The sequence below is a fragment of the Schistocerca piceifrons genome, chromosome 7 (assembly GCF_021461385.2).
Source record: "Schistocerca piceifrons isolate TAMUIC-IGC-003096 chromosome 7, iqSchPice1.1, whole genome shotgun sequence".
Taxonomy (NCBI): domain Eukaryota; kingdom Metazoa; phylum Arthropoda; class Insecta; order Orthoptera; family Acrididae; genus Schistocerca; species Schistocerca piceifrons.
Window position 1 is genome coordinate 563,179,989 of NC_060144.1, and position 27,990 is coordinate 563,207,978.

The 27,990-nt window shown below is 42.5% G+C and overlaps 1 protein-coding gene across 3 annotated transcripts in view; it reads right to left on the reverse strand.

The window, feature by feature from the left end:
- Positions 1-622: 622 nt before the first annotated feature.
- The window catches only part of LOC124804632, a 100,016-nt gene continuing 72,648 nt past the window's right edge, over positions 623-27,990 (reverse strand). The window contains exons 7-8 of one of the 3 annotated variants that reach the window (XM_047264844.1): positions 10,442-10,623; positions 623-4,626 (exon numbers count right to left, since the gene is read on the reverse strand). In XM_047264844.1, the coding sequence (XP_047120800.1) occupies positions 4,449-4,626; positions 10,442-10,623 (360 nt within the window). In that variant the 3' untranslated portion in view covers positions 623-4,448. The remainder of the gene's footprint in view (positions 4,627-10,441; positions 10,624-27,990) is intronic. The other 2 variants (XM_047264845.1, XM_047264843.1) reach the window with 2 other exon arrangements.

The window sequence follows — 27,990 nt, forward strand, 5'->3', positions numbered from 1 at the left end:
CAAAAACCCTGGCAAGACAATGAAGTTGTCAATTTTCCTTTAGCAATAAAAAAGGAGCTTGTTTTTCTAGACACTAGCTTACACCCATCTCAAAATAGCAAACTTTGATTTCAAACACTCAAGGCTTTGCTTTCTCACACAATACCCTAAATATAGAAAGGCTGGAGTTTTCTCCTGGAATGTATAATTAACTGTCATTATAGGAGGGAAATTTAGTTCCCTTTGTATTGTTCAGTGTAAATACCATTATTGGAATGTATTCAATTCTGGAGACTTGTCAATGTGCACAACAGAGCTGTACTTTTTATGACTTGGTCCTGCTAACTGTCACGTTAAATATTGACATAAGATACCGTTAACCACATTCCTAAAATCTGAACACAAAATGAAAGACTGGTACAGGTAAACAAAATGTTTACCAATATTCATCACAATGGCAGTGCATGTATAAGAATCACTCTACACACAACTTTGCAGAGGAAACTACATTATGTAACACACATACTTCATTTTCCCTCCCACAACTTATTATTGCAACATAACAACTTATGTGACAAATAGAGCACAATGATCAATAAAGGAACAAGTAACACAATGCATTTTTCATAGCACTGTTTTTGGTGTGGTATCAGACTGAAAACAGTATTTCATTACCACCATAATAATATTCTTCATATTGTTACAAGTAACACAATTTTCTCAAGGATCGCCATATGATCCTGATAACTATTCTAATGGGTATAATTGAAATTAACAGTGTTCCAAATGAAATGAATTCACAATACAACTCCATACATTTGAATTCTTTTAATTATACAAAAAGGAATTTCACATGTAAGAGTTCTCCTACACTTACATCATTCTACTTTGTCTTGACAGTCCAAATATTTTGGTCATAATCAGGAACTTTACTTTCACTTTACAATACTTCTGTATAGTGAGAATGTTAATGGTTAAAATGAATTAAGCAGTCACTCATATTTATAAAGTAAACTACAAGTTTTATCTAGATTTTCCTCTGGCAGCAACTTTTACATTTGTTTTCCTGCTTCTCACTATGTGGGAAGAAGACTGGAGAGAGGAGAGGGGGAAGGGTTCTTTTCTCTTTCTTGTAACTATCCCGCAATTTCTCTGCAGAGCTGGAATGAACAATTTTCATAGAAAATTCAACTGTACATAAAAATCAGGAGGCCCACGCTCTACCCATACAAATGTAAAATTTTTCAATACATTAATATCCCTTGCTGCAGTTACAGGAAGCATCTAAGTTTTCACAATGATGCATTACAAAACACTTCAACAATAAAACAAAAACATTTTCTCTGAAGCACTCTGGCTTGATAATGGACTATCAGTTGGTGTTACTGTTACATATTCTGACAACAGACAACGAAATGCAATAAAGTGCTGTGACTTATAATAATGTACTGTTTTTATGACTACCATAGTAATCAACATCTAACAATCTGATTAGCATGCTATGTCAATTTATGTATTGAGCATAGCATCAGGAATTTTACAACACAAATGAAGTAACCTTTTCCTGTGGGGAGAAATGTGTCATCAGAAATAAACATATGGCAATGAGTTGTTTGCGTGTAATCAGTCCATAACTGATGTCATGAGAATATGAATACCATGTCTCACTTACAAGTAGCTACAACAAAAGATATTTCATAATATGTCAGAATTAATTATGTAAATGTTATTGGTGGGCAGACAGTTTTACACCCTATAAAATTATTTACTTTAACTGCAGGATAGTGGCCAGCATGCAAAAGTCACATCCGCAACAATGTTCTATCATAATTGATTATTTGGTACACACTTGCCTGAAAAAAATTAACAACACAGAAAAACAATAAAACAGCTGTTGATGTAGTACTGCAGAAAGTAACTTACTTCAGTGAATTATCCACACAAAATTCTAGCCCTGTAGCTTTTATAGAAACATGAGTAGGGTTATTAGCATACATCTCTTACTACTTACTGAAGTTGTTACATCTGACAAGAACTTTTTCCAATTTGTCCACGACTTTTGCTCACATTTTGTACTTTTTATCATCATTCTAGTTTGTAATTCTTCTCTTGCCATCATACGTTCATTACCATTCAGAGACTTTCAGGCCCCCATAATTTCAGTTGTCACTGTTTTTTTCGTATTCTACTTTTTTGATTCATTCACTATTAGCAATGACGTGGGTCAACTCTACAAATTTACCATTTTGCAAGTGAGGAAAGAGGGAAACAGAGACAGACAGACAAATAGCTCCAACATATTTCAATGGAGTGCATAATTAGCCAACACTCAAGTGCACAGGGGGAGAAAAATATGAAGTGTTTCATTATACAGGACAATTTTGGCTCCCTCCCTCCCACCACCATAAATGTATCAACCAACTAGCATTCTATATCTGTAAAAATTAATCTTTTGAGGCTTCACTGTACTTGCGAGTATGGGAAAAAATCTAGTACACTGGCACACTTACCACAACAAGGGCTACAAACTGATAAATGATGTGTTACATAAATTGACTGATGTTGCACTGTTTTATATAAATACATGGATCCAAACAGAAAGTAACTAAATTCTAAGCTGCATTGAGCCCATAAATGCTATCATTCCATGTTTTGGTTCGGTTCAAGTTTCTGTTTTTGGGGGCAAAGATAAACAGAACAAATAACCTTACTCTACAAGGTGCTAATGCTATCAGATCTTGCAAAACACATAACCAAATGAACATTTCAAGTAAATGTTGCGTCCCAACAGTATCCGGATGGAAACTGACCCTCTCCTCCTCTAACTGTGTGTGTGTGTGTGTGTGTGTGTGTGTGTGTGTGTGTGTGTGTGTGTGTGTGTGTGTGAGAGAGAGAGAGAGAGAGAGAGAGAGAGAGAGAGAGAGAGAGAGAGAGAGAAGAGGCGGGGGAAGGGAGGGGTTAGCAGGAGGAAAATCGTTAAAGAAACAAGGAGGACAAGGACAGAGCTACGGAAATATGATGTAATTAGCTTCCACATTACAATAAACTGTATCAGTGCTTGTGTCAGCTATACTTATTCGTGACCTGCTTCAGCTGCCTCGAGTCAGAATTACTGTTAGTAAAAAGTAAGCAATATTTACATTTTTGAAATTATTTATATATTCAATAAGAAGTATTGATTATCACATTTATGAATGATTTTGCATTTAATGCTGAATTAATTACATGTACTTATCTTGGTATGTACAAAGAATGAAAATAAATACATATATTACAAACAATGATTATCGGTTTTCTGTACAAGATAATATTACGCAATATGCAAAACAAAATGCAATTTTGTATTTGCACGGCCATAAGAATCAATCCGTATGGACATATATGTACAGAACGACCATATAAGTCGTCAACATTTTTTTCATGATGTGACATTTTCGCATTATGATGGCAGTAAATTAATGTGGAATGCACACGGTTTATCTACACCGCAATGTTACATTCCTCTGACTGTAAACAACAAGTCAGTCTATCACAGTAAAAAATACTCTACTACAGTAAACAAATCCACCAGTAACATCACCACCACATATGACTTACGATATACACTAGCCTGGCATCAGTACAAAAATTCAGTAATGAAATCAACATAGCTACATTTTCTGCAATTTGTGAAATTTGTCACTGTGATCAATGAAAAAGAAAGCTACAAATAGATAAAATACTCTTAACAGCTTCAGACAGCTATAAAAGCAAAAATGACTTCACACTAGCAACAAACAACAAACAATAATTCTATATGTTGTTACACTTCATTTCAAGTGTAACACATTTTCAGTCTTCGGTTATGTTTTATCCTCTGAAGTCATAGTGGTGGTTTATAGAAAATTGTGGCAGCTTTTCACGTAGGAAAATGTGATGCACATTATAAATGCAGGGAAGAGAAGTGATCCATAACTATTCTGACAGATGGGAAAGCTGGCTGGCAAACATTTAAAAAGCTATGCACCACATGTATCACTGCACCTCTGCATCAGGGAGAGAAGATATTGCACTTTGTAAGTCTCTCTGCCCACTGGAGAAGAACAAGGTGGTCGTATAGGTGTGTATCTGTAATGTCTCTTTAAATGAAGGACCAGCCCATTTTTCACTTCTCATTTTGCTTCAACTGTAGCGTCCACGTTCTCAGAAAAACAGACAGTGAAAACTTAACATTCATCTACAGACAAAAATCATCTTGTATCGTCAACGACAGGACACTTTTCAGTGGTGCTCAACTGCACATAACTTAAATGCCGAGTGTTAACAACGGACAACTGTACAGTCTAACACCACAGACGAATTGTACGGCATTTCCCACGTTGCGTGCAGGGCAGTGGGAACTAGAGGCCGTAGTGCTGAGGCCAGCCGAAGCCAGCAGCTGGCATCTGCCACGGCACTGACGGTGTGGCCACACAGGGCCACGCTGTGCCCTAGCTGGTGCGCTGCCGCTTGCTGGCGCTCTCCTCACTGCTGGGGTTGGCGTTCATGCGGCTGAACATGTACTTCATCTGGGGCATGTACTGTATCACGTCACGTAAATGCACCAGAGGCAGAATGTCGTTGACAGACTGGCACTTCCCAGCTTCACGAAGTATCATCATCTGTTGCCTGCAATTGAAATTGTGCTTTTGTCAATATACAATTAAAAAAATATTTTTTACGTGAAATGCAGAACATTTCTGATATTAATAAAATTTCACATTCTATTATCCCCACTACTCCCTCCCTTCACAGGTGAGGGATGACAGGAGAGAATAGGGGTAGGGACCTAGCAGCACTAACTAATCTTGATTCACCTCAGAAAGCCGTGTGCTGGACCGGGAATCGAATCTGCAGCCTTCCCCTAACATTTCAGAGACAATGTTCACCCACTGAATTTGGGTTTGAGGCTTGGATGGCCTAATGAGAATACCGAAGTTTCAACTCAGTTTTACTTTTAATTTTCATTCTACATGAATTACTTGTTTTAATTGAACTCTGTGTCATGTCTGACACATACTGAAAATTAAAAATAGCTGATTGGAATGATACAGGTCTGTTCCATTGTCAATAAAACTAAAATCGTCGAAGCTAATAACCAAAACATGGAGTTCAAGAAGGGAAACTACGAACTGGGACTGATACTTGTTTTACTGTAATCAGTTTTCTACATTCAAAATATGCAATATATGATATGGAGTGTTTCCTTTTACATAGTAATTGTGAAAATCAACAAGGGGCATAACTACAGACATTGCACGACACGTGCATTGAGAAACATGAACACTGGGAGGCAAAAACATTCTAAAAACCCTTCCAAAAGAAAGTCTACCAAGTTAAACACTGCATTAAAGAATTTGTTTTGTACTGATGTTTACTTTGTGCCCTCTTTCACAGCCATGTTGAAGTCTTTTTTAGAATTTTTTCTCAATCCTCTTTAATACATACAGTTATTCTAATTGTCCCACTTACTTCACTGACATTATTTGTTTAAGGGGTATCACACTGGCACTACAATTTACAGTTCAATAGTTATGCAACTTCTCACCAGTGCTTCAGCACCACATTGAATATACTTGTAATTGTATCTCCCTCATTGTAGATATCACTTACTGACCAAAAACATTCCAAATTTCATATCAATGTCCTCAAAATTACAACTCATTATGTCTCTGTGAAAGATAAATCTTTCCACAGCAAAAACGTTGGTTTGAACACAATACTTTACCAGGCATGGTTGTTCTATTGCTGGTGCTATGCCCTCATCTTACTCCAACGTTTGACTTTAATTATCCATCAGGTACAGGGGAACTGTACTTCAACGTGGACTCAAAACCCTGGTGGATTTGCACATTTTTCACACCTCTAGGACTGTTTGAAGATGCAACAACAGACCTTTGGATTTTGTCCGACATTTACCCACTTGGTCACAAACTACTGGTGAACAGTAACAGAAAACAACTGACATATACCACATAAGTTACATGAACTATAGAGAGTGCTTGTTGCAAAACACTTTTGAAAGTCACAACATGGAATTTCCTTCACAACATTTACTTCTATTTCTTCAAAAGTACATGTGGGCAGAGGAGGAGGAGGAGGAGGAGGAGGAGGAGATTGGTGTTTAACGTCCCGTCGACAACGAGGTCATTAGAGACGGAGCACAAGCTCGGGTTAGGGAAGGATGGGGAAGGAAATCGGCCGTGCCCTTTCAAAGGAACCATCCCGGCATTTGCCTGAAGTGATCTAGGGAAATCACGGAAAACCTAAATCAGGATGGCCGGACGCGGGATTGAACTGTCGTCCTCCCAAATGCGAGTCCAGTGATGTGGGCAGAGACAATCCATATTTTGACATGTATTATTTCAGAACTCCACTGAAAACTAGATTATACACCTGCAACTTGACATGTCTGTTGGGTCCTCTTTCAAAAAACGGAAAAACTTCAATTTCTCGAAGGAAGGAATATAGAGTTTGGAACCGCACTTGTCAACAAGGCCACTACAGACCGAGTATAAACTTGGACTGGAAAAGAATACTAGGTCCACCCTTTTCACAGGATTCTTCTTTTATTCTAGTTGTTAAGCAAATCCCCCCCCCCCCCCAATTTGATTCAGAACCTTCCCATTTGTTATTCAATCTGCTCATCCAATCTTCAGCATTCACCTATAGCACCACATTTAAAAACCTTCGGTTCTGTTGTCTGAACCGCTTATCATCCACATTTCACTTCCACTCTATCAGGCTACACCCCAATTACTTCAGGAAAGACTTCCAAACACTTAGTGATTCTTCTGTTTCAGCAATGCTTTTCTTCCTATTGCCAGTCTACATTTTACATCCCCTCTACTTCAACCCTCATTAGTTATTTTGCTCCCCAAATAGCAATACCTATCTACAGCTTTTAGTGTATCATTTCCTAAACTAATTCCCTCAGCACCATCTGATTTAATTCAACTATATTTCATTTCCATCGTTTTACTTTTGTTAAAGCTCATCTTATAATCTCTCCTCAAGACTTATTCCATCAAGACAATACTTATTTCATTGAACTGCTCTTCTGAATTCTTTCCTGTCCGACAGATTTACATCACTGGCAAATTTTAACCTTTTATTTCTTCTACTTGAACTTCAATTCCAGTTCCAAGTTCCTCCTTGGATTACATCATTGCTTCCTCGATGTACACACTGAATAATTCAGGGATACTCTACAATCATGTACCACTCCCTTCTCCACAAAGGCTTCCCTTTCATGTCCTTCAACTCTCAGAACTGGAGTGAGGCTCCTGTAGAAGTTATAAATAACCTTTTGCTCCCTCTGTTCATCCCTGCTTCCTTCCTAATGTCAAATAATGTTGTCCAGTCACATTTTCAAATCTTTATCTAAATTTACAAATGCAACGGATATAGGTTTGCCTTTCTTCAACTTATCTGCTACGATAGGTCACAGAGTCAGAACTGCCTTGTATATTCCTACATTTCTCTCGGGCCCAATCTGATCTTTCATAAAATTGGCATCTACCAGTTTTTCCATTCTGCTATAAACAATTCAATATTTCACAACAATGACTCAAACTAATGGTTCAGTAGTATTTAAACCTGTCAGTATCTGACTACTTTGAAAGTGTGATTATAATTCTTAATAAAGTTTGTGCATGTTTTGCTGTCTTCCACAGCTTCAACACCATGTGAAATAGTTTTGTCATGACCGACTCCCCCAATTATCTCAATAATCATCGAGGAATGTATTCTGTTCGATTGGGAGAAGAAAACATGAAGGACGGTGGAGCACAAAGAGATGAAATAGCACAAATGTGAGGTACTGGCATGGGCAAGGAAGAGAGTACCACAAGGGATAGGGGGCTTAGTATGGGGGAGAACAGTAGCACAGAGGCACGGAGAGTAGCAAAGGGGGGGAGGATGGAGCAATGGAGCAGCTTGGGGGAGAGGGAGGGTGAGAGAGAGAGAGAGAGAGAGAGCAGCAGGGGAGAGAGAGAGAGAGAGAGAGAGGGAGAGAGAGAGAGAGAGAGAGAGAGAGAGAGAGAGAGAGAGAGAGAGAGAGAGAGAGAGAGAGAGAGAGAGCAGCACGGGCGAGAGAGCAGCACGGGCGAGAGAGAGCATCACGGGCGAGAGAGAGCATCACGGGCGAGAGAGAGCAGCACGGGCGAGAGAGAGCAGCACGGGCGAGAGAGAGCAGCACGGGCGAGAGAGAGCAGCACGGGCGAGAGAGAGCAGCACGGGCGAGAGAGAGCAGCACGGGCGAGAGAGAGCAGCACGGGCGAGAGAGAGCAGCACGGGCGAGAGAGAGCAGCACGGGCGAGAGAGAGCAGCACGGGCGAGAGAGAGCAGCACGGGCGAGAGAGAGCAGCACGGGCGAGAGAGAGCAGCACAGGCGAGAGGGGGGGAGGCCGAGGGGGGGAGCGGGCCGAGGGGGGGTGGGCCGAGGGGGGGAGCGGGCCGAGGGGGGGTGGGCCGAGGGGGGGAGCGGGCCGAGGGGGGGAGCGGGCCGAGGGGGAAGCGGGCCGAGGGGGGGAGCGGGCCGAGGGGGAAGCGGGCCGAGGATGGGGGGGCGAGTGGGCCGAAGGGGGGGAGCGGGCCGAGGATGGGGGGGGCGAGTGGGCCGAAGGGGGGGGGAGCGCGCCGAAGGGGGGGCGGAGCGGGCCGAAGGGGGGGGGGGGGAGCGGGCCGAAGGGGGGGGAGCGGGCCGAAGGGGGGGGGAGCGGGCCGAAGGGGGGGGGAGCGGGCCGAGGGGTGGGGGGAGGAGAAGGCCGAGGGGTGGGGGGAGGAGCAGGCCGAGGGGCGGGGGGGAGCAGGCCGAGGGGCGGGGGGGAGCAGGCCGAGGGGCGGGGGGGAGCAGGCCGAGGGGGGTGGCGGGAGCAGGCCGAGGGGGGTGGCGGGAGCAGGCCGAGGGGGGGGGGAGCAGGCCGAGCGGTGGGTGGGGGGAGCAGGCCGAGCGGTGGGGGGGAGCAGGCCGAGCGGTGGGGGGGAGCAGGCCGAGCGGTGGGGGGGAGCAGGCCGAGCGGTGGGGGGGAGCAGGCCGAGCGGTGGGGGGGAGCAGGCCGAGCGGTGGGGGGGAGCAGGCCGAGCGGTGGGGGGGAGCAGGCCGAGCGGTGGGGGGGAGCAGGCCGAGCGGTGGGGGGGAGCAGGCCGAGCGGTGGGGGGGAGCAGGCCGAGCGGTGGGGGGAGCAGGCCGAGCGGGGGGTTGGAGCAGGCCGAGCGGTGGGGGGAGCAGGCCGAGCGGTGGGGGGAGCAGGCCGAGCGGTGGGGGGAGCAGGCCGAGCGGTGGGGGGAGCAGGCCGAGCGGTGGGGGGAGCAGGCCGATGGGGGGGGGGAGCAGGCCGATGTGGGGGGGGAGCAGGCCGATGGGGGGGGAGCAGGCCGATGGGGGGGGGAGCAGGCCGATGGGGGGGGAGCAGGCCGATGGGGGGTGGAGCAGGCCGATGGGGGGGGGGGGAGCAGGCCGATGGGGGGGGGGAGCAGGCCGATGGGGGGAGGAGCAGGCCGATGGGGGGGGGAGGAGCAGGCCGATGGGGGGGGGAGCAGGCCGATGGGGGGGGGAGCAGGCCGATGGGGGGGGGGAGCAGGCCGATGGGGGGGGGGAGCAGGCCGATGGGGGAGGAGCAGGCCGATGGGGGGGGAGCAAGCCGATGGGGGGAGAGCAGGCCGATGGGGGGAGAGCAGGCCGATGGGGGGGGGGAGCAGGCCGATGGGGGGGGGAGCAGGCCGATGGGGGGGGGAGCAGGCCGATGGGGGGGGAGCAGGCCGATGGGGGGGGAGCAGGCCGATGGGGGGGGGGAGCAGGCCGATGGGGGGGGGGAGCAGGCCGATGGGGGGGGGAGCAGGCCGAGGGGGATTGTTGGCCACAGTGGGGGGGAGTAGGCCAAGGTTGGTGTATATGATTCGGTGGAGGGAGTAGCTTGAATCAATGAAACTGGACCTAAACAAAGCAGTCAAAAATGCAAATAACAATAAAAACCTGAAAAACACAACACCGTTGGGTGTTAACACCTGACGTTCATAAGCAGACTGGTATACCATAGATTAAAATTACATAATACAGCACTACTGTAAACTGAACTGCAAGAAATGTGCTTGGCAATGTTGAACACAGTCATATCTTACAATGATGATAGTGGTGGTGATGTTACTGAACTGAAAGAGAAGAATTTGCTGAAAACATTATTTATGCTTCAGTATTCTCCGAAGTATATTTAATCTACGCACTGATTTACAATCATAAAGAAATTCATTTTACGTAATTTACCCATAAAAAGAACAGAGCGATGATATTCATACAACTACAACAAACAGTTCCCCCAATATTGTACAGGTATGCATTTGATGCTCAGATACAGTAGCTACTATTATCACTAAATTTTTTCTGTTATGTAGGTTTTGTCAGCCCTTTTGTGAACCACTCATTAGAAACAAAGGTAACATATACCTATTGCCACGATAGAGGTCCAATCCAAGTACATCTTGTAAGACCTGCCTGCAACTGGCCAGGGAAACAGTTGGGAAGAAATGAGCCACCAAGTCAGAAAGCGTCATTAGCAGCTCTGAGGATATGAATGGCTTTGAATTGATGCTGGGTACCATTTTATTCTCAACAAGTGCTCTGTGTACCTGCAGAATAATAAGCACAGATCAACAAAATGCACCAATAAATCTGCAAGAAACTGCAAAAGATGTTGATGATTTCAATGTTACATATAACCACAGAACAAACATAATACAAACTATTTTGTTTTAAATGCCTGGAGTGTCCACACATGGCTAGGAAAGCAGATGTACACATGCCACACCAAGCAAGAATGATGGCTGGTGGGTAAGATAATGTATGCTATTGTATTGCATATGATATATTCTTTGAGCTGTTGGACTGTAATTGAGTGTTCAGTGGCTTTCTGTGTGTTAACACTGTAATTCAATTGGTCACTGTTATATCAACAATATTAGGATAAGGATAGATTGCTACTCACTGTAAAGATGATACGTTGAGTTGCCGACATGCACAACAAAAAGACCATTACACATCATAGCTTTCGGCCAATACCTTCTTCACAAAATAAAAAGCGCTCTCTCTCTCTCTCTCTCTCTCTCACACACACACACACACACACACACACACACACACACAGGCAAGCACGCTTCACACACAAATGTCTTTTCATTGTGCCTTCTGCAACTCAACGTGTCATCCTTACGGCGAGTAGCAGTCTGCGCTATTCCTAACATTCCTAATATTCCTGACATTCCAACGTGGAGTTTCCAATGACTGTTATGTTTTGTGTGTTTAATATTTCAGTGGTAAGACTGACTTTCAAAGTGGAACATTTAATCTGATTTAACATCTACTAGTACATAAATTGGTTTTGGCTTCATCTCATCTCAGGAGCTGTCCTTGTAACTAAACTGTGGGGAAAACTTATTTGCTTACTGTAATCAAAGAATTGGTAGACGACCACCTTAAATTGTATGCTTTAAAAAACTAAATTTTTGATGACATACAATTATAAATAAATTCGATCTTATCTAAAAGCACACTTAATTCTATCACATTTTGAAAAGCTGAAGTTGTTAGTGGGTATTGTAGTTTTCTACAGGCCAATCAGAATTAAGAGCACTGCCTGCTTGTGGACAGATTATCATAAATAGGTGCACCTTGATTATATTATAACTGCACTTTGCTCAATGTCCTGTTTCTGAAGTACAATATAGTTTTCTTTGGAAATTAACAAAACTAATTACATTTTACAATGAATTCTTAACAATTCATCAGATGATCTGAGTACGTTACGAATTCAAATCATATGATAATGACTTGCTAAGCTAAGAATTCTAAACAGACATAATGTCACAGTCTGACCTGAGGCTGAAATGTATAATTAAAATACAGTTTACAAGATGGTCACTTAAGAAGGTGAACGCCAACAAAATATTTTTACACTCAGAGGAGAAAGTCTGTGATCGAAATTTCATGAAAAGTCCTCACCAGAATAAAAAACACCTTTGTTTTAACGACTGCCACCACAAGTCACGTATCCATGACAACTGCTCCTCCACTTTGTGACAATACAATACAAAAAGTCCTTCTTTGCACTTTTCTGATGTCCTCTGCCAATCTTATCAGATAAGGATCCTATAGCACACAGCAATACCCCAGAAGACAGATGAGCATAGTTTGGGCAATCTCTTCCATAAGTTTGTTCCATATTCCAAGTGTAGTCTTTGCTTTGTTTTCCTCACATTTCATAGATTGTTTTCTTTGAGCAAATTCATAAGGTTCGAACACAGTACATGATCCAAAATCATAATGCAAATTGGCATCCATATGAGTATGTAATTAAGCAGATTGCTCATTGCCCTTAGTCGTCTGAAAGTAGCCTAACTGAACCAGAGGCCATGTCAATTTTAAGTTGCTTTGGTAGCTGTTCCTGATTTGAATTCTGAAATATTTACTTTGTCATCTGCAACAATTTACAACGTTAATACCACTGGTTCTAGGTCTATGCTCATCTTGTGTTTGGCCTGCACCCTTTGACACTGACATTCTTTCTGTACTTTCCACATGACCTTCTAACCTAAAAAACTGCCCAGTACACCCCACACAAAACCCAATACCCATATAGGTGTCTCCTGTGTGTAATGGACCCCCCCGACATATTCAGCAGAGCCCGAAATTACACCACCCTATGGCACACGACACAGAACTACACCATTTGAGCTGGTGATTTAGATCCTGAACTCTGCTCTGCACCAAATGCCTGCAATTGGGCCTGTCGACAATGGTGCAGATGGTTAGTTGTGCACCTCACAAGCAAGACTGGCAGCATTTACCAATTCAATTAGCTGCTGGAAACCAGAATCTCTTCCAATTCAAAGCAATACACATAATTAATACTGATGTGATCCACCATCAGCAGTTGGCTGCACCCTGTGCTCTTCATGGTATCCAGAAGTACCTGTTCCACATCTGGGATGACTCTTCCCAGTATGCACACAGAGTGCACACTGGACTACTTCCCTTCCTTGATAGACATATCTCTAAGGAGACCAATTACCCAACTAACAATGGGGCTCCCAACTACCAGTAATGCCACCCTCCGTGAAAGACTGGATCTTGCTAGTCAAGGGCCATCCTCTGCAACAAGATAAATGCCTGCATCTGGCTCAGGATGTATATCATCCATAGCGCCTGAAACCTATTTTTCAGACGAACTGGGGAGGCCTTTCAATTGGTTCCCCTACTAAGTCCTTCACTACCTGCCACACCTTGGAAGAACCACCCACTTGACCACAGGTGACGGATCAACCTCAGTGCGGGCAGGGTGGTTGCAGTAGTGGACCAATCGAGTGACATGTGGGATGTACAGGAAGTTCCTTGGATCCCTTTGTCTGGCCTCCAACAGCGCTGCCCATTGGCAATAGTCTCAGGCTGCACGACAAAAGCTAGCGCCTTGTGGAGCTGTGAACGAAGGGTCACCAACTCAGCTTGCATCTGAACACAACAATCACAGCCAATTCCCATACTAAATACAGCAGAACTCTTCACTACACAGTTATTAAAATGCAGAGCTGTGCTTAGAAAATACACAAAAATTTAAGAACTAGACTACAAAGCATGCAGGTATAACCAAATTTGTCACACTTCTAATTAGAAGCTTGTAAAGTAATACACATCAGCATTGATATACATGGTACTTGAACAGAAGTTACACAGTTACAAATGCACACATCGACAGGAAGTGACAGGTTAATTCGGAAATAGGCTTCAGAGTGCCCACTGTCTGTTGCAACTGCTTGCACATCAGAACTTTGTGCCTACTTCATAAAGCTGTAGCTGCATATGAACTGTAAGCTGAAGAGAAACATGTATATTTAATTTACACACAATGCTTCTCCTTATCATTGCCTTAAACACATCCTGTGTAACGGTACTTGAATTACGTAAATATTTATGAGACAACATTCAGATTTGATTTCATTTGTGATACATCGATATGTTTATATTGCAATGATATTATTCTTATGTGTATTCTTTCTTTTGTCACTATGATCTTTGACGTACTTGTAACTCTGATTTTTGGGCGCGTAAGCAATTGTTAGTTACTTGTTAAGTTGTTATAGTGTCGGACCTTGAAAAAGTCAAGTGTTGGACGTCATGTTGGAAAGACGCATAACGTAGTCCGCTTATAAAATGTGAACTTTAACAGTGACTGTGAGGAAGATGTTATCACGTATGTTTTGTATTGTGAAGTGATGTTTTGTGTTTACGTGATATTGCAATTAAAAGGAAGTGTAACTTAAATTCGGGCTGCTGATTATTTTTTTACATCACCACTGTCCAGTAAAAGTGTAATCTTCAAGAATGGTTTGTGAAGCGCATCTACAAAACTTTTGAATATAGCAGAATAAAACCTAGGCCTCTTTGCATCTGAGCTTGGAATCATAACCACCTAGATTTTCAATGATTGAGCCATGATTGTATGACGAGACCTGAGTGGGAAACACAAAAAATGAGTGCCTAGTTTTTTCATTATTACATGAAATGAGTATTAACTGTGCTCTAATGACACCTGCCACATAATATGACTGTTGTTGCCCGAAAATGCAGTAGTTAGCAGCTTGAGCAATACCACAATCATTATTAAATTCTGACCTTTGTTGTGGTAGGGTTGTTAGACCTGTCCCTACTCACATACAATATATGTGCTTTTCAAAACAAACAATCCTATTTTGTTAATCTATGCTTAGAAATTGTGCTACATTATTCCACCCAACACACACACACACACACACACACACACACACACACACACATTCCACTGAAACATTATCTCCTGCACTGTAAAAGTTAATCAAATGCAAGAAGTGTGGTAATACAGCTTGATGTGTAGCACACTGACTTATCAAACAGGGATGCACATCAGACTTTGATCAAATGCTCATGTCAGATTCTCAATAACTTGTCTAGAACCCAACCTCACTGGAGCTTTCCGCAATTGTCTAGACAGTTATCCAGCTAGTTCCCAATCTTCATCCCCACAAAAAAAAGAACACAAACTGTTGTTGCAAACACACACAGAACACAGAATTCACAGACAGATTGCAAATGCTGGTTTCCTCCTGTGAGGTAAACAACATTTGTGGTGACAGGAAGGGAATCTACACAGGAGATATAAATATAAGTAATGTCTAATCACAATAGGCAACTGCCTATCACCAGCCAAATGTAATAAAAGGCAGGAAAATGTTAACTGTTCAATGAGGTTAAGGCTGCATGCTGTAGTCACCCCTCGGTTACTACACCTACAGCACACAGCAGACCTACGTCGGGCCACAACTGCAGGGTGTAGTGTGGGCCAACATTCCAACGGCATGCCTGCAACTACTGAGGTGGCCACCAGGAGCACGGGCACCTCAGTCACTGACCAGCATTACCAGGTCCACCAAGCGTGCACCGCATTACCCATCTGATGTGGATAACATGTTTATAAGGACATGGATGGGTCTCCAGGCCCTCAGTCATGAACTGTGTTTGAGGTGTGTAAACTAATTTCATTATATCCTACTTGAATTCATTCCGTGACCCAAAAAATTCTCTCTTTTTTACACCTGTATGTCTCCTTGTTAGAACGCAAGTGGCAACACTGAGGGACGAATTTTCATGAGCTTCAGATTCTGTGCTTTTCTGCCATTAGGCTCTTCCATGGTGGATTTACTCCACTCACTTCTGCAATAGCTGCAGGCACTTATGCCCTTATTGGAACAGTTGCTGGCTATGTTGAGCCAGGCTCAGTCACTGTTCCCGCCATATAAAATCCATGGAAGACTAGGACACTTATAAGAAGCAGTTTTGACAATATTTTGTGGTGTTACAGTTGGTCAACATGAAGATACGTAAGGCTTTCTGCTTATCGTGGATACCCCACTTCGCTCCTCTGTGAAATCCAGCGTTACTTTCTTTTGAACATATATGTTGTTTGCTGTCCTCTTTTATCACCAAAAGCATTTGCATGTGGTTGCAGCACACATTAAATTCTACCAATGTCCCAACTGTATCAAGCTTGGGTGGCCAAGCTTCACAGTCTCAGTTGGAAGTGTCAGTTTGTCACAGGTAAGTCTCGCGAGTCTAGTGTGGACACCATTGTCAGAGACACGATCATTCATTTGGTTCCAGATAAGGAGGTGCATCAATGTGCCCTTCAGTTTGAGGAGCCTAGATTAGCAGAGATTTCACATATGCACAGTCATTTGAGGTACCCCACACCGCAAGCCATCAGTTAGAGACTTGCAGTGATGTTGCCGTTGTTGGCTGCATGCAGACCTGGTGCATAGAGCCCTGCATACTGGGGGGGGGGGGGGGGGGGGGGGTCGAAGCAAAGGGAAGGGGTAAGAAGAGGAAGAAACAACAAAAGAAGGAAACTAAAGTGTCACATAGAAGCCACAGATCGATCTCTAACCCTCCCCCCCCCCCTCCCTCCCCGGAGTCACTGCAGGAATCAACGAACGTCAATATTCATACTGTTTTGCCATCATGTTCACCATTGTGTCAACACTGGAGCCGTCGTGCCCCTACTCGACTTACAAAAGTACGCCAGGCTTGACACCACACCATTGGCATGCGTTGAGTGTCATTTGTTACTTTTGGTTTTTCTATTGTGGATACAATGTGTCTCATGGCAGATTAAGTGCCCTATCACGAATTGAATTCCTTGTGTTCTGAGTTTTTGGATCTATCTGTCACTGGGCCTGGTTATGCAAACAGCACACATCACCCTCAAACCCTCCACCTGCCTTCGCTTTATTCAAGCACAACTAATACCAGTAACTTTATGTGACCAGTCGGAGCTTGATCACTTAATGCCACTGGAAATGATTAGACTGATTTCCTCAAGTGAATGGGCTATGCCTCTACTGATCAAAGGATGATGTTTGGTCAGCTTCGGTTCTGTGGCAACTTCCAGATCACTATTAATGTACTGTCAGTCAGAGAGACTAACCCTCTGCCTCACACAGGCAAGTTGCTCATGAAGTTGGCTGGGTGTCAATTTTTTTTAAAACTGACTTGGACAAAGCCCGCCTTCATATTCCATTGAACGAGGTATCAAAACACTTGTTTGTGGTTAATATGGCTTACATTTTCTGTCATCATAAACGGCTAAAGTTCAGGGTTGCTAGTGTACCACTCATCTTTCAACTTTTTTTAGAACAGGTTACAGCAGTTTGCTCGTTGTAGTACAGCAGTTTGCTCGTTGTAGTAAGTATCTTGATGATCTTTTTGTGATAGGTGTTACCATGGAGGATCACCTATGTAATCACTACTCTTTGTTTACTGTTCTACAAGCTCAGAGCCTCAAATGTAATCTCACTAACTCTTACTTTTTCCAGCCCTCCATTGTGTATTTGGGCCACGAAATTTCCCAGCAGAGTGCCACCCATGGAACAACATGTTGCCACCATTATGGCATTGCCCTGTCCATCTTATCTACATGAACTTCAGGCATTTCTTGGCAAAATTGTGTACTATCAGAAGATCATTTCCAAGGCAGCTACTACTGCCCACCCCTTGCATTGTTGCTTTGGAAAAGTGCCCCTTTTGTTTCGTCTGCAGCCTGCAAGTGTGCTTTTGAGAAGCTTAAGGATAAGTCTTTGCTCTGTGACGTGTATTGCAACATTTCAACCTGGCAAGCATCTGGTCCTGCTCACAGACGTGTCCCAGTACGGGGGTGGGGGCAACCCTGGACCATTGCCATTCAGATAACTCCAAACAGCAGTCCATTGAAAATACTCAACATGGCTAAGTAAAATTATTATCTGGCGAGAAACAACGCTCTTGCTGCTGTCTTTGCCTTTAAAAAAATCATGTGTTCTTGTATGGTGCAACATTTCATTTAATTACCCATCATAAGCCCTTGGTTTACCTGTTTAACCCATAGGTGTACTTACCGGGCAAAGCTGCTGCTCATAGTCGTCAGCATTGGGCTTTGCTCTTGTCCTGGTACAATTATGAGATTCATTTTCTTCGCACATTGCAACATATGAATGCAGAGGCTCTGTCCTGTCTCCCCATGGGCCCTGCCCTGACCCCCCACCCCCGAAACTGTATACAGAGGTAAGGCCACAGTGGATAGCTTCCCCATCACCAGTTCCTGTATTGCCTCTGCTGTGGCTGTGGATCTGATGCTCAGGCAGGTCATGTATGATACATTATGGATGACGTGACTATACGCAAGGTTGGACAGTCATGAAACACGTTTTGGAATTTTTGTGTGTTGCACCATCTCCTTTTCCTCTTGGATGGTGTTAGGCTCCTGTTAATGGAAAGGTTCACCCCTGGTTCATGGTTTTTTGCCACGACTGGGATAGGGAAAGAGTCCTCATTTATTGTGCTGGTCCTGTATACACACACTCTGGTTGTTGGCAATTTACTTTTCTTCATTTACCAAATATTGTGCATTGCAACTGTCAAGACCCTGCCACACATGTTCTCCATAGAATGCGTCCCTTGCACCGTGATTTTGGACAATAACTCTCAGTTCATGGTGCAATCTTTCGAGGCCTTTTGTACACACAATGGCATCTGCCACGACATGGAACCTCCCTTCCACTCCTAGTCGAACAGCAAGACAGAAAGCCTTATTCAAACATTTAAGATGCAGATGTGCAAGTATGTACAAGATTTCCCGACTGAGGAGACACTCACATTTTTTTAAGCTCTTACAAAATGATGCCCTCATCCCACTTACTTTGGTCTATACATCCAAGATCAGGCTAATTAGGAACTTCACCTGCCTTTGGCTGCTGCCCCCGGCACTGCCACAGACTTCTCTCCAGTCACAGACAGTGTTGTGGACGTCAACACCTGGTCTTTCCCCAACAAGGAAGGAGTAAGTCTAGTAGCCCACTGATTAATCCACATACCACCTACTGTGCACTGAAGTTTGGCCACTATGGCAAGTGAAGTGCATGCCGACATGCAAATGCTATGCCTGCAACTAACTGGGGCAGCCGCCACGGGCAGTCTGGTCACGGACAGCAGTCACCCAGTCCATTGTGCATGCTCAGCACTACACCAGTGACACCTGACATGAACAGCATCTTTGTAATGGCATGCACAGACCTCCAGGCCCTTGGTTGTGAAATATGTTCATAGGTTCAGTGACGTGTAAACTACTTACATTGTATTCTTGTTGATGTCACTCTGTGACCCAATAAATTGTATCTCTTTTATGACCGTGTGTTTCCTTGTGTTCCTAGTTAGAACACAAGCCATGTTTTTCAGTCCCCATTACCTTCCCTGCTGTATCCACTTCACATCATACCACTGCACTCGATTCAAAGTATGGTTCCAATAACATGAAGTCAGCAAAGGCTGTTGGGTGTTCTCAAGTTCATCGCTGTGAAGTATGCCTGAATTAGCGCATAGTGCCCAATGTTGCATACACTGAACAGCAGTTTTCAGTGAGTGTCTTTGTACAAAAAATTTTTTTGAGAAAGACATGGAAAGAAGCAGCAGGCATTTCAGTCCAAATTTCAAGACAACCACGAATTCTCAAAACCACATGTTTTAAATTTCTACGCATGACTGCTGTTTACACAGATATTTACCTATCACTTAGTTGAGTAGTGCTGAATATGAAAGTATTGTTTCCTGCACTGATGAAAAAGACATTTTACTTCAGAATTTCTGTCAGTAATTACAACATATGGGCTTTCTAACGGAATATAAAAATGAAAAATATGAGTACCAAAACGAATACACACAAAGTGTATGCATTCGGCAGTTTCCAAGGGTGATACTTATACAGTAATAATTTGCCTTACAATTTTTGAAACACGATTCTCTCTTAGTTGAAAGACCATTCATAGACCTACATTTTCCAACAAGACGGAATACTTATCAGCAATAGGGAATGACTCAAGCTTTTTCAGTGAAAATGTCTTACCAATGAACCTGATGGAACTAAGCTTAAAATCTTACACTCCATATACGCCTTCCGAGAAAATTAGATCACACTCCTGAGATAATACAGTATTGAGTGGACAAAGAATGTTTTTGTTTTGCCAGTACCTACAAGCCTGTACATGACCTTACTAAATCAAACTGTGATCATGTGTTAGCTCACTGGGTTACAATATTCTGCAACACATTTGGAAGTAATTATCACACTGCATTTGTGTGACCTGTGCTGCAGATGATATGGACAATCATGACTTTTAGCCCATCAGTATGAGTAGATTTTGTGGAGCTTGAGTGAAATTGTGTAATTAATTTCTCTCGATGAAATATAGCTCAGGGAAAGTAAATAGGACCAAGTATTACCACACTCCTACAGGGAACTAAAACTTGTTTATACTGTTGTACTAACTTTGATTTTTGCAATCTATTAATATTGTACGACCAAGATGTTTTTTCACCCCATTTCCTACGGATGAAAACTTTGATCTGCTTGTGTCAAACACATGGTTGCATCTCAGCAATTGTTTCTTCAATACTCCAAAGAGTCACAAGCACAAGTGAGGCGGTACAAAAAGACAACAGTGACTGCAGAGAACAAAATATAATGTAGATATTGTCTTTTCAGGGAAACTACATTTCAGACCTCATAAACATTACACAATAAAACAAATTACACGATAAAAATTGCAGCTATGAGATTGTCCTCATTGCAGCTATAAGCACCGTTTTACATTCAGTATTTTTCATTATGAATATTATGCTGGACAGCAGAAATTGATAACAATTAAACCACTGCAACAATCACACCTTACAGAGTATTAAATGAAAGCTGACAGCTTCAGCGAACACTACAGACTACATTTCGAATTCTACATGTATATGTAAAGTTATAGATGATTTTACAAAATATTCAAATGTGACACAGCCATTTATCCTGCATGAGCTGAACATAGTATGAAAGCTTCAAGAGTTACTTTGTTTCTCACCTAATCATCCCAGGTAGCTATTTGACATTCTTTAAATGATTGTTTATGTAAATGGTCATTAATAAAAAATATATTGAATCCCTATGAAAGCATAAATAATAATAAAAAACTAATGGAGGAGAGAAGTTTTGGAAAGACCTTTGATATGCAGCAACATATACGCTGCATATTTTCGTATTAAGAAAATATAAATCCGAATTGCACCAACACAGCACGTTAGTTTCCAGAGCGTTGAAATGGAGATTGCGATGTTCTTTTGTAAGCCAGTTGTATCTCATGCCACATGATCTTGCTAGCCGATGACAGCAGATATTCAGAGCATAGGACACATGTTATAGTCAGCCAATAGCAAGGTCACTGTTACGTAGCACCAACACACAAAGATCAAAAGTTAGTGGTTTACATTAATATGCATAGTACAGCTACAAGAAAAGCTAAGCTTTCACATGTAATATCGATCTTTTTTTGCTTGTGTTATACTTTTAAGATACATCACATAAATGTGCCAGTAAATTTAATATAATGACATAAATGTCTGGTCTTCTGGGCTTGAAATTCTTGTAAGTGGCTTGTCCTCAAAGTGTTCAGTTTTAAACACTCTGCGATTTAAGAAATTCATCCCGCTTTCTCACATGTAACATACTTCATCTTGCATAAAAAGAAATTTACTTTGAAAGTAATGCTTCTCGGACCACAATTTGCAATACTATCCTGAGACTGTTAGAAATAGGTTCGGTTTATCAGTTGCCAGAGAGCACCAGAAAACAGGCATTATTGCACGTGCACAGTTGCAGTGGTGTAGGAAGCACCACATGTTCGTATGTATAAAGCACCAAGAGAGCTTACGTTATGCCATGAAAGAAACAGGACATCAGAGGATACTCCAAGAAAGAGCATCGGAATTTCGTAAACCATACTAAAATGCGTAATTCGGCTTGAAATGCACATTGGTTTTTTCCAGATTCAGAATGAAGTAGGTCCCGTATTGTGGTTTTTGGGTTGTAAATTTTCTTGGAGTACTAGTACTGCACTATCTCATGTTTGGTTCTTTATTATGGCATAATGCCATTCATGGCAGAAGATGAAAATGTGAACTTGAAATTCAGCAAACAGTTGGAACTAGCGAGAAAAAATTTTCTCGTTAGCATCTGGCTGCTTGCTGATACTGCCGATACAGCAAACAGCCACATTTCATGCAGCGGGAAGTGGGAGAAGGTACTACTCATATGCAAGTAACTGTGCATGCACATAAGCCCACTGGCAACTGGTCAAACAAACCTAATGTAAACAGTTGTGACGTCACATTCATAAAAAGCAGTTTATTGTTATGAAGTATTACATAGTCTTCACCCTAAGGCCTTTGACATATTTTTGCTATTTGCAGACGCTTGTGCATGCATGGTGTTTCGTTGTTGTAAACGGCGCATTTCCTTTCCCACTTAAGTATTACTTTTTTCCCTCTCATTTATATTTTATTGGTGCAGTATCATTCTCCAGTAGCAGGATACAGTAACATCCTTTGCTAGAGAATAAATTCTTACCACTCAAAATTACAAAAATTTAACTGAAACCTAAAGCAATGAAAAATTCCTGGGTTTTCTCCGGATGAAAAAATTTCCGGGTTTTTCCCAGATTTCCCGGGCCATATACACCCTGGAAAATGAGATAGTTTTAGGTGTCATAAGTACAAAACTTACCTATAGAAATGTCGAAGTCTCATACTGTAAGAGTGTCAGAATTGAGCCTCCTGTTCTATTTAAATTCTGTATTTTTTATCAAGTGGAAATTATGAATAAACAAATATTGAATCATAATTTTCTAATGAAAATAAGATCATTATTTTCAGTTATGGGTCACATGAAGCAAATTAAATTGATACAGTCATGTGAAATGGCTTACATACATCAATAACACTCCAGAATGAATTTTCACTTTGCAGAGGAGTATGGGCTGAAAAACTCCTTTGCACGTTAAAACCAGCTTAATCTGTCAGGAAGTTTCATCAATAATACTGGTCCATTTTGTATGCTCGAAGATAAAAAGAAATTAGTGGGAATTAGCAGTAAGTAGAGGAGATATGGAATGCCCAGGAAAAGATGCATTTGCTGTTGACAAGGAGATCTTCTGGTAGATACAGTCCAGCATTTTGAATTTTAAGGTACTAGAATCTACTAGATGACTTCTGTGAGGGATGTATCACAATACTTGTCTGCTCTTTCACTTTGCTCACAGTGTCTCTCAAAGTTTTTAAGGTTTTACATGACTGTATTAGTTTATTTCTGGTACACATCATTCCACCATGTATGGAAATGAACAGATTTTTTGATGGACTATGTTTCTTTAAAATTTTGTGGATACAGCCACTGGACTTTATGAAGGCTGTATCTCCCAATCATTACTGGTAACAAAGTTTCAATATCAGTTTCATCATGATCCACAACACCAGGCTTTGATTTGTTTTCGCTGTTGACACTGATACTGTGAGCAAGTCCCCCACCATCCACCCACATTTGTAGCTTGTTTCTGTAGCAAAGCTCACTATAAACAAGCATCTGTTTGACAATATTTTTCTGAACAAATAACTTTGACAATACTTTGGACTGTAAAGTTTGTAGTCTCATGGCGTAGCACACATGCAGATTTACTTTCTAAATTACAACAGCGATATTTATAGGGCAGTTTTATCTTATCCGGCATGATGTGTGTTTCATGTTTAACATCTTGCATTTGACACTGAAAACAAATCTTAAAACATCTAAATTTGTAGTCTGTGTTCTTGTCAGATTAATAATTTGTCCAGTAAGCACACAATAGTTCAAAATACATTTACTGGCATATTTTCTGCAATTTCACCTTATGTTTTTGCCTCAGAGCCAGAGGTATAACAGTAGGCTTTGCACCCAGCTATCATCCATTTGTGCTTGCGACTGCAGTTAGGCAGAAACACAGTTAACCAAACAGTTGCAGTGTTCGATGAAGATGAATGACTAAGTGCGACACCTAGTGGGAGCACTATGTACCTGTGGCATGACATCACGAGCCGCGACCCCAGAAAGCTCAGGATTTAACACTGTCATGGCACCACACAACATTACTGAAGGAAACATCCACATTCTGAGTCTACAGATACTCTGCAAGCCACTGTACGGTGCATGGCAGAGGGTACCTTGTACTAACACTAGTTATTTCTTTTCCTGTTCCACTTGCAAACAGAACGAGGGAAAAATGACTATATTTCTCCTATCTTATCTCTGTGGTCCTTACACACATTGTATGTCTGAAGCAGTAGAACTGTTCTGCAGTCAGCTTCAAATGCCAGTTCTCTAAATTTTCGTAATAGTGTTCCTCGAGAAGAATGTCACATTCCCTATAGTGATTCCCATTTGAGTTCCCAAAGTATGTTGCTAAAAATTGCTTGCTGTTAGAACCGATCAGTAACAAATCTAGCAGCTCACATCTGAATTGCTTTGATGTCTTCCTTTAATCTGACCTTGTATGGATCCCAAACACTTGAGCAATGCTCAAGAACAGATCATACTAGTGTCCAAATGCGGACTCCTTTACAGATGAACCACTCTTTCCTAAAATTCACCCAAAAAACAGAAATCGACCATTCACAATCCCTACCACAGCCATCACACGGTCATTCCATTTCATATTGCTTTGCAATGTTATGCCCAGATATTTAACTGATGCGACTGTCCACAAGCAGGACTCTAAGGACACTTCTAATGCTATATCCAAACATTATGGGTTTGTTTTTCCTACTCATCCACATTAACTTACATTTTTCTATAATGAGAGCTAGCTGCCATTCATTACATCAAGAAGTTGTCAAAGTCGTCTTGTACCCTCCTACAGTCATTCAACTTTGACTCCTTACTGTACACAACAGCATCATCAGGAAACAACCATGGATTGCTGCCCCACTGTCGAGGACAACATGCTGTGTTTTATAACTTATGAAGTCTTCGAACCACTCTCATTCCTGTGAACCTATTCCATATGCTCATACCTTCCTTAACAGCCTCCAATGTGGCATCATGTCAAATGCTTTCCAGAAATCTAGAAATATGGAATCTGTCTGCTGCCTTTCATCCATAGTCTGCCATACATCAAGCAAGAAAAGGACAAGATGAGTTTCGTGCAAGTGATGCTTTCTACAACCATGCTGATTCACGGACATCAGCTTCTTGGTCTCAACAAAATTTATTCTATTCGAACTGAGAGTATGTTCAAGGATTCTGCAGCAAACCGCAAATATTTCTTTCCCAGCTGTGGATTTGCCAAAATCTTTCAATATAGGTTTGATTGCCTCGTTTACTGTCAAAGGAAGAGAGTATTTATGTATAAAGGCATCTATGTTACCAGAAAATTCAGCTTTCCTATACTTACACCAGGTACTACAGGGGGTGGTCATTTCAGAAAAATGACTGGTTATTTACATTTTCTTCACTGTTTGCACAGGTTTTCTATGACTTCAAACACAAATTTAGATGTCACATATCCATTATCCAGAAACTTAAGTCATTTTACAAAAGAACAATATATACAAATGCACTATGGACATCACTGGTTAATGCATTATTTTCTGACAAGCTAGTGCCAGAGACAAAGGACTGACTTGTTTATTTGTAACATCAACTTCTGAGACATTGGCATGACAATTCAAAGCATGACAATTCTTGACTGTGTGGTTTCCGAGATATGACTATGCAACTGTGGCAGTTATACGAGGCGGTAAAAATTATCAGCTACTTCTTGAATTTAAAAATATTATTTCGAGGTTTTAAAATGGCATTTTTTAGTGTATGATAAACCAAAGTGTTCAGGGCAGTCTAAAGCATACTAAACTTACTGTAAACAGAAAATGTCAAATTTTGACTTTGACATAATCTTCCTTTGAATACTTTAATTTATTGTTGGTTTTAGAATAGTTTTGGATGACAACAGACTCACATTCCAACTTACAAGTGCATGCAGAATATTTGATATTCATTTTCAATGACTGAGTCTGAGTGTAAATACAAACTTTATTTGTGGGACCTGAGGCATCCAAAACCTTAACTATTGTGCTGCAGTTAATATTGACACTCACATGTAATAGACAAAGTTTGATAGTTTCTGCCGTTATTATTTAGGCCAACAAACGTAAGTTGTATGTCAAGATCAATATTGAGAATCTCTGCATTTGCTTATGAACTCTGTGATGTTAAATGAACACACACGTATTCCATACAATTGTTCTACTGAACTATATTAAATATTATTTATCTTTGTTTGCATTTGAATCCACTATAATAACACAAGCCTTGGCAGGTGGGCTCAATGCCCTAAAGTGGGCCACATACAGCAATATGTTCAGCCAGAGCTCACCAGGCATAACCCGTCAGTCAGTGCCTGGAAGGTTACTTACTTTAAACAGGGCCAGTTTGGCATGTGGCATATTTGACTTCTGCAACCTCAACACAACACATTTTGGTACAAATAAATACTGGCAGTCTGAGCACGTGTTGAGGCAGTGGAGTCACTGAATTGTCAAACATCATAGTGTCGGGGCCTGTCGCTCTGTTGTCATTCTGACAGGACTGCCTGCTACGGGGATCCAACTGCCACCTAATGGGCCGAGGGGAGAACGAGTGGCTCCTAGTCACTAGAGCACTTGCCAGCGCTAGTCGCCGGTCCAGTGTTCACTCCCTGGACACCTGCCCCATCACTTGCTACGGCTGGGCAGGACACTGCATTCTGCACTCAGCAGGGCGCGTCAGCCATGATGTTGCTCGGCCACTGCCAGGATGGCAGACTACACAAGTTCACATCACGCCTGGGCGCACCACCGCACAAGCGGAGCAGCGGCTGTTTTAATACAACACTTGGCTGCTGCAGTCCATGGGATGATATCCACCTTCCAACATTGCCTGATACGGGCCTGAGTTGTACTATGAGCCACTACGCATAATACAGAGATTATACAGCTTCTGAGCAGCTTCTCATCCACTACAACCTGCTATCCTCCTCCAGAGCATACTGACATCCTCTAAGTGGTGTCAGAACTGCTGACGGAGACTGCAATGGTCTTTTGACGTTTGCAGCAACAAAGGGCAACCCAAGTAGCAGAGCAGCATGTGCATTTCATAACTGCTCGTGGAATCCTTGTATCGTTCTTGGATTTGTCCTCTTCCCAGTATCCTATTTTCCATTATGTCCGTTCTGTGGGGGCTTGGTAACCAGCCGTCCACCTAACCTTCGTAACCTCTTAGTTCATCCCTATGAAATCCCCAAACCACCTTCCCTACCCTCTGGCTCCTACCCTTGTAACCGCCCCCGGCGTAAAACCTGTCCCATGCACCCTCCCACCACCACCTACGCCAGTCCTGTAACCCGGAAGGTGTACACGATCAAAGGCAGAGCCACGTGTGAAAGCACCCACGTGATTTACCAACTGACCTGCCTACACTGTGAAGCTTTCTATGTGGGAATGACCAGCAACAAACTGTCCATTCGCATGAATGGACACAGGCAGACAGTGTTTGTTGGTAATGAGAATCGCCCTGTGGCTAAACATGCCTTGGTGCACGGCCAGCACATCTTGGCACAGTGTTACACCGTCCGGGTTATCTGGATACTTCCCACTAACACCAACCTGTCAGAACTCCGGAGATGGGAACTTGCCCTTCAGTATATACGCTCTTCTCGTTATCCACCAGGCCTCAATCTCCGCTAATTTCAATTTGCCACCGCTGATACCTCACCTGTCTTTCAACATCTTTGCCTCTGTACTTCCGCCTCGACTGACATCTCTGCCCAAACTCTTTGCCTTTACAAATGTGTGTGTGTGTGTGTGTGTGTGTGTGTGTGTGTGTGTGTGTGCGCGCGAGTGTGTGCCTGTCCTTTTTCCTCCTTAAGGTAAGTCTTTCCGCTCCCGGGATTGGAATGACTCCTTACTCTCTCCCTTAAAACCTACATCCTTTCGTCTTTCCCTCTTTCCTGATGAAGCAACCGTTGGTTGCGAAAGCTAGAATTTTGTGAGGATGTTTGTGT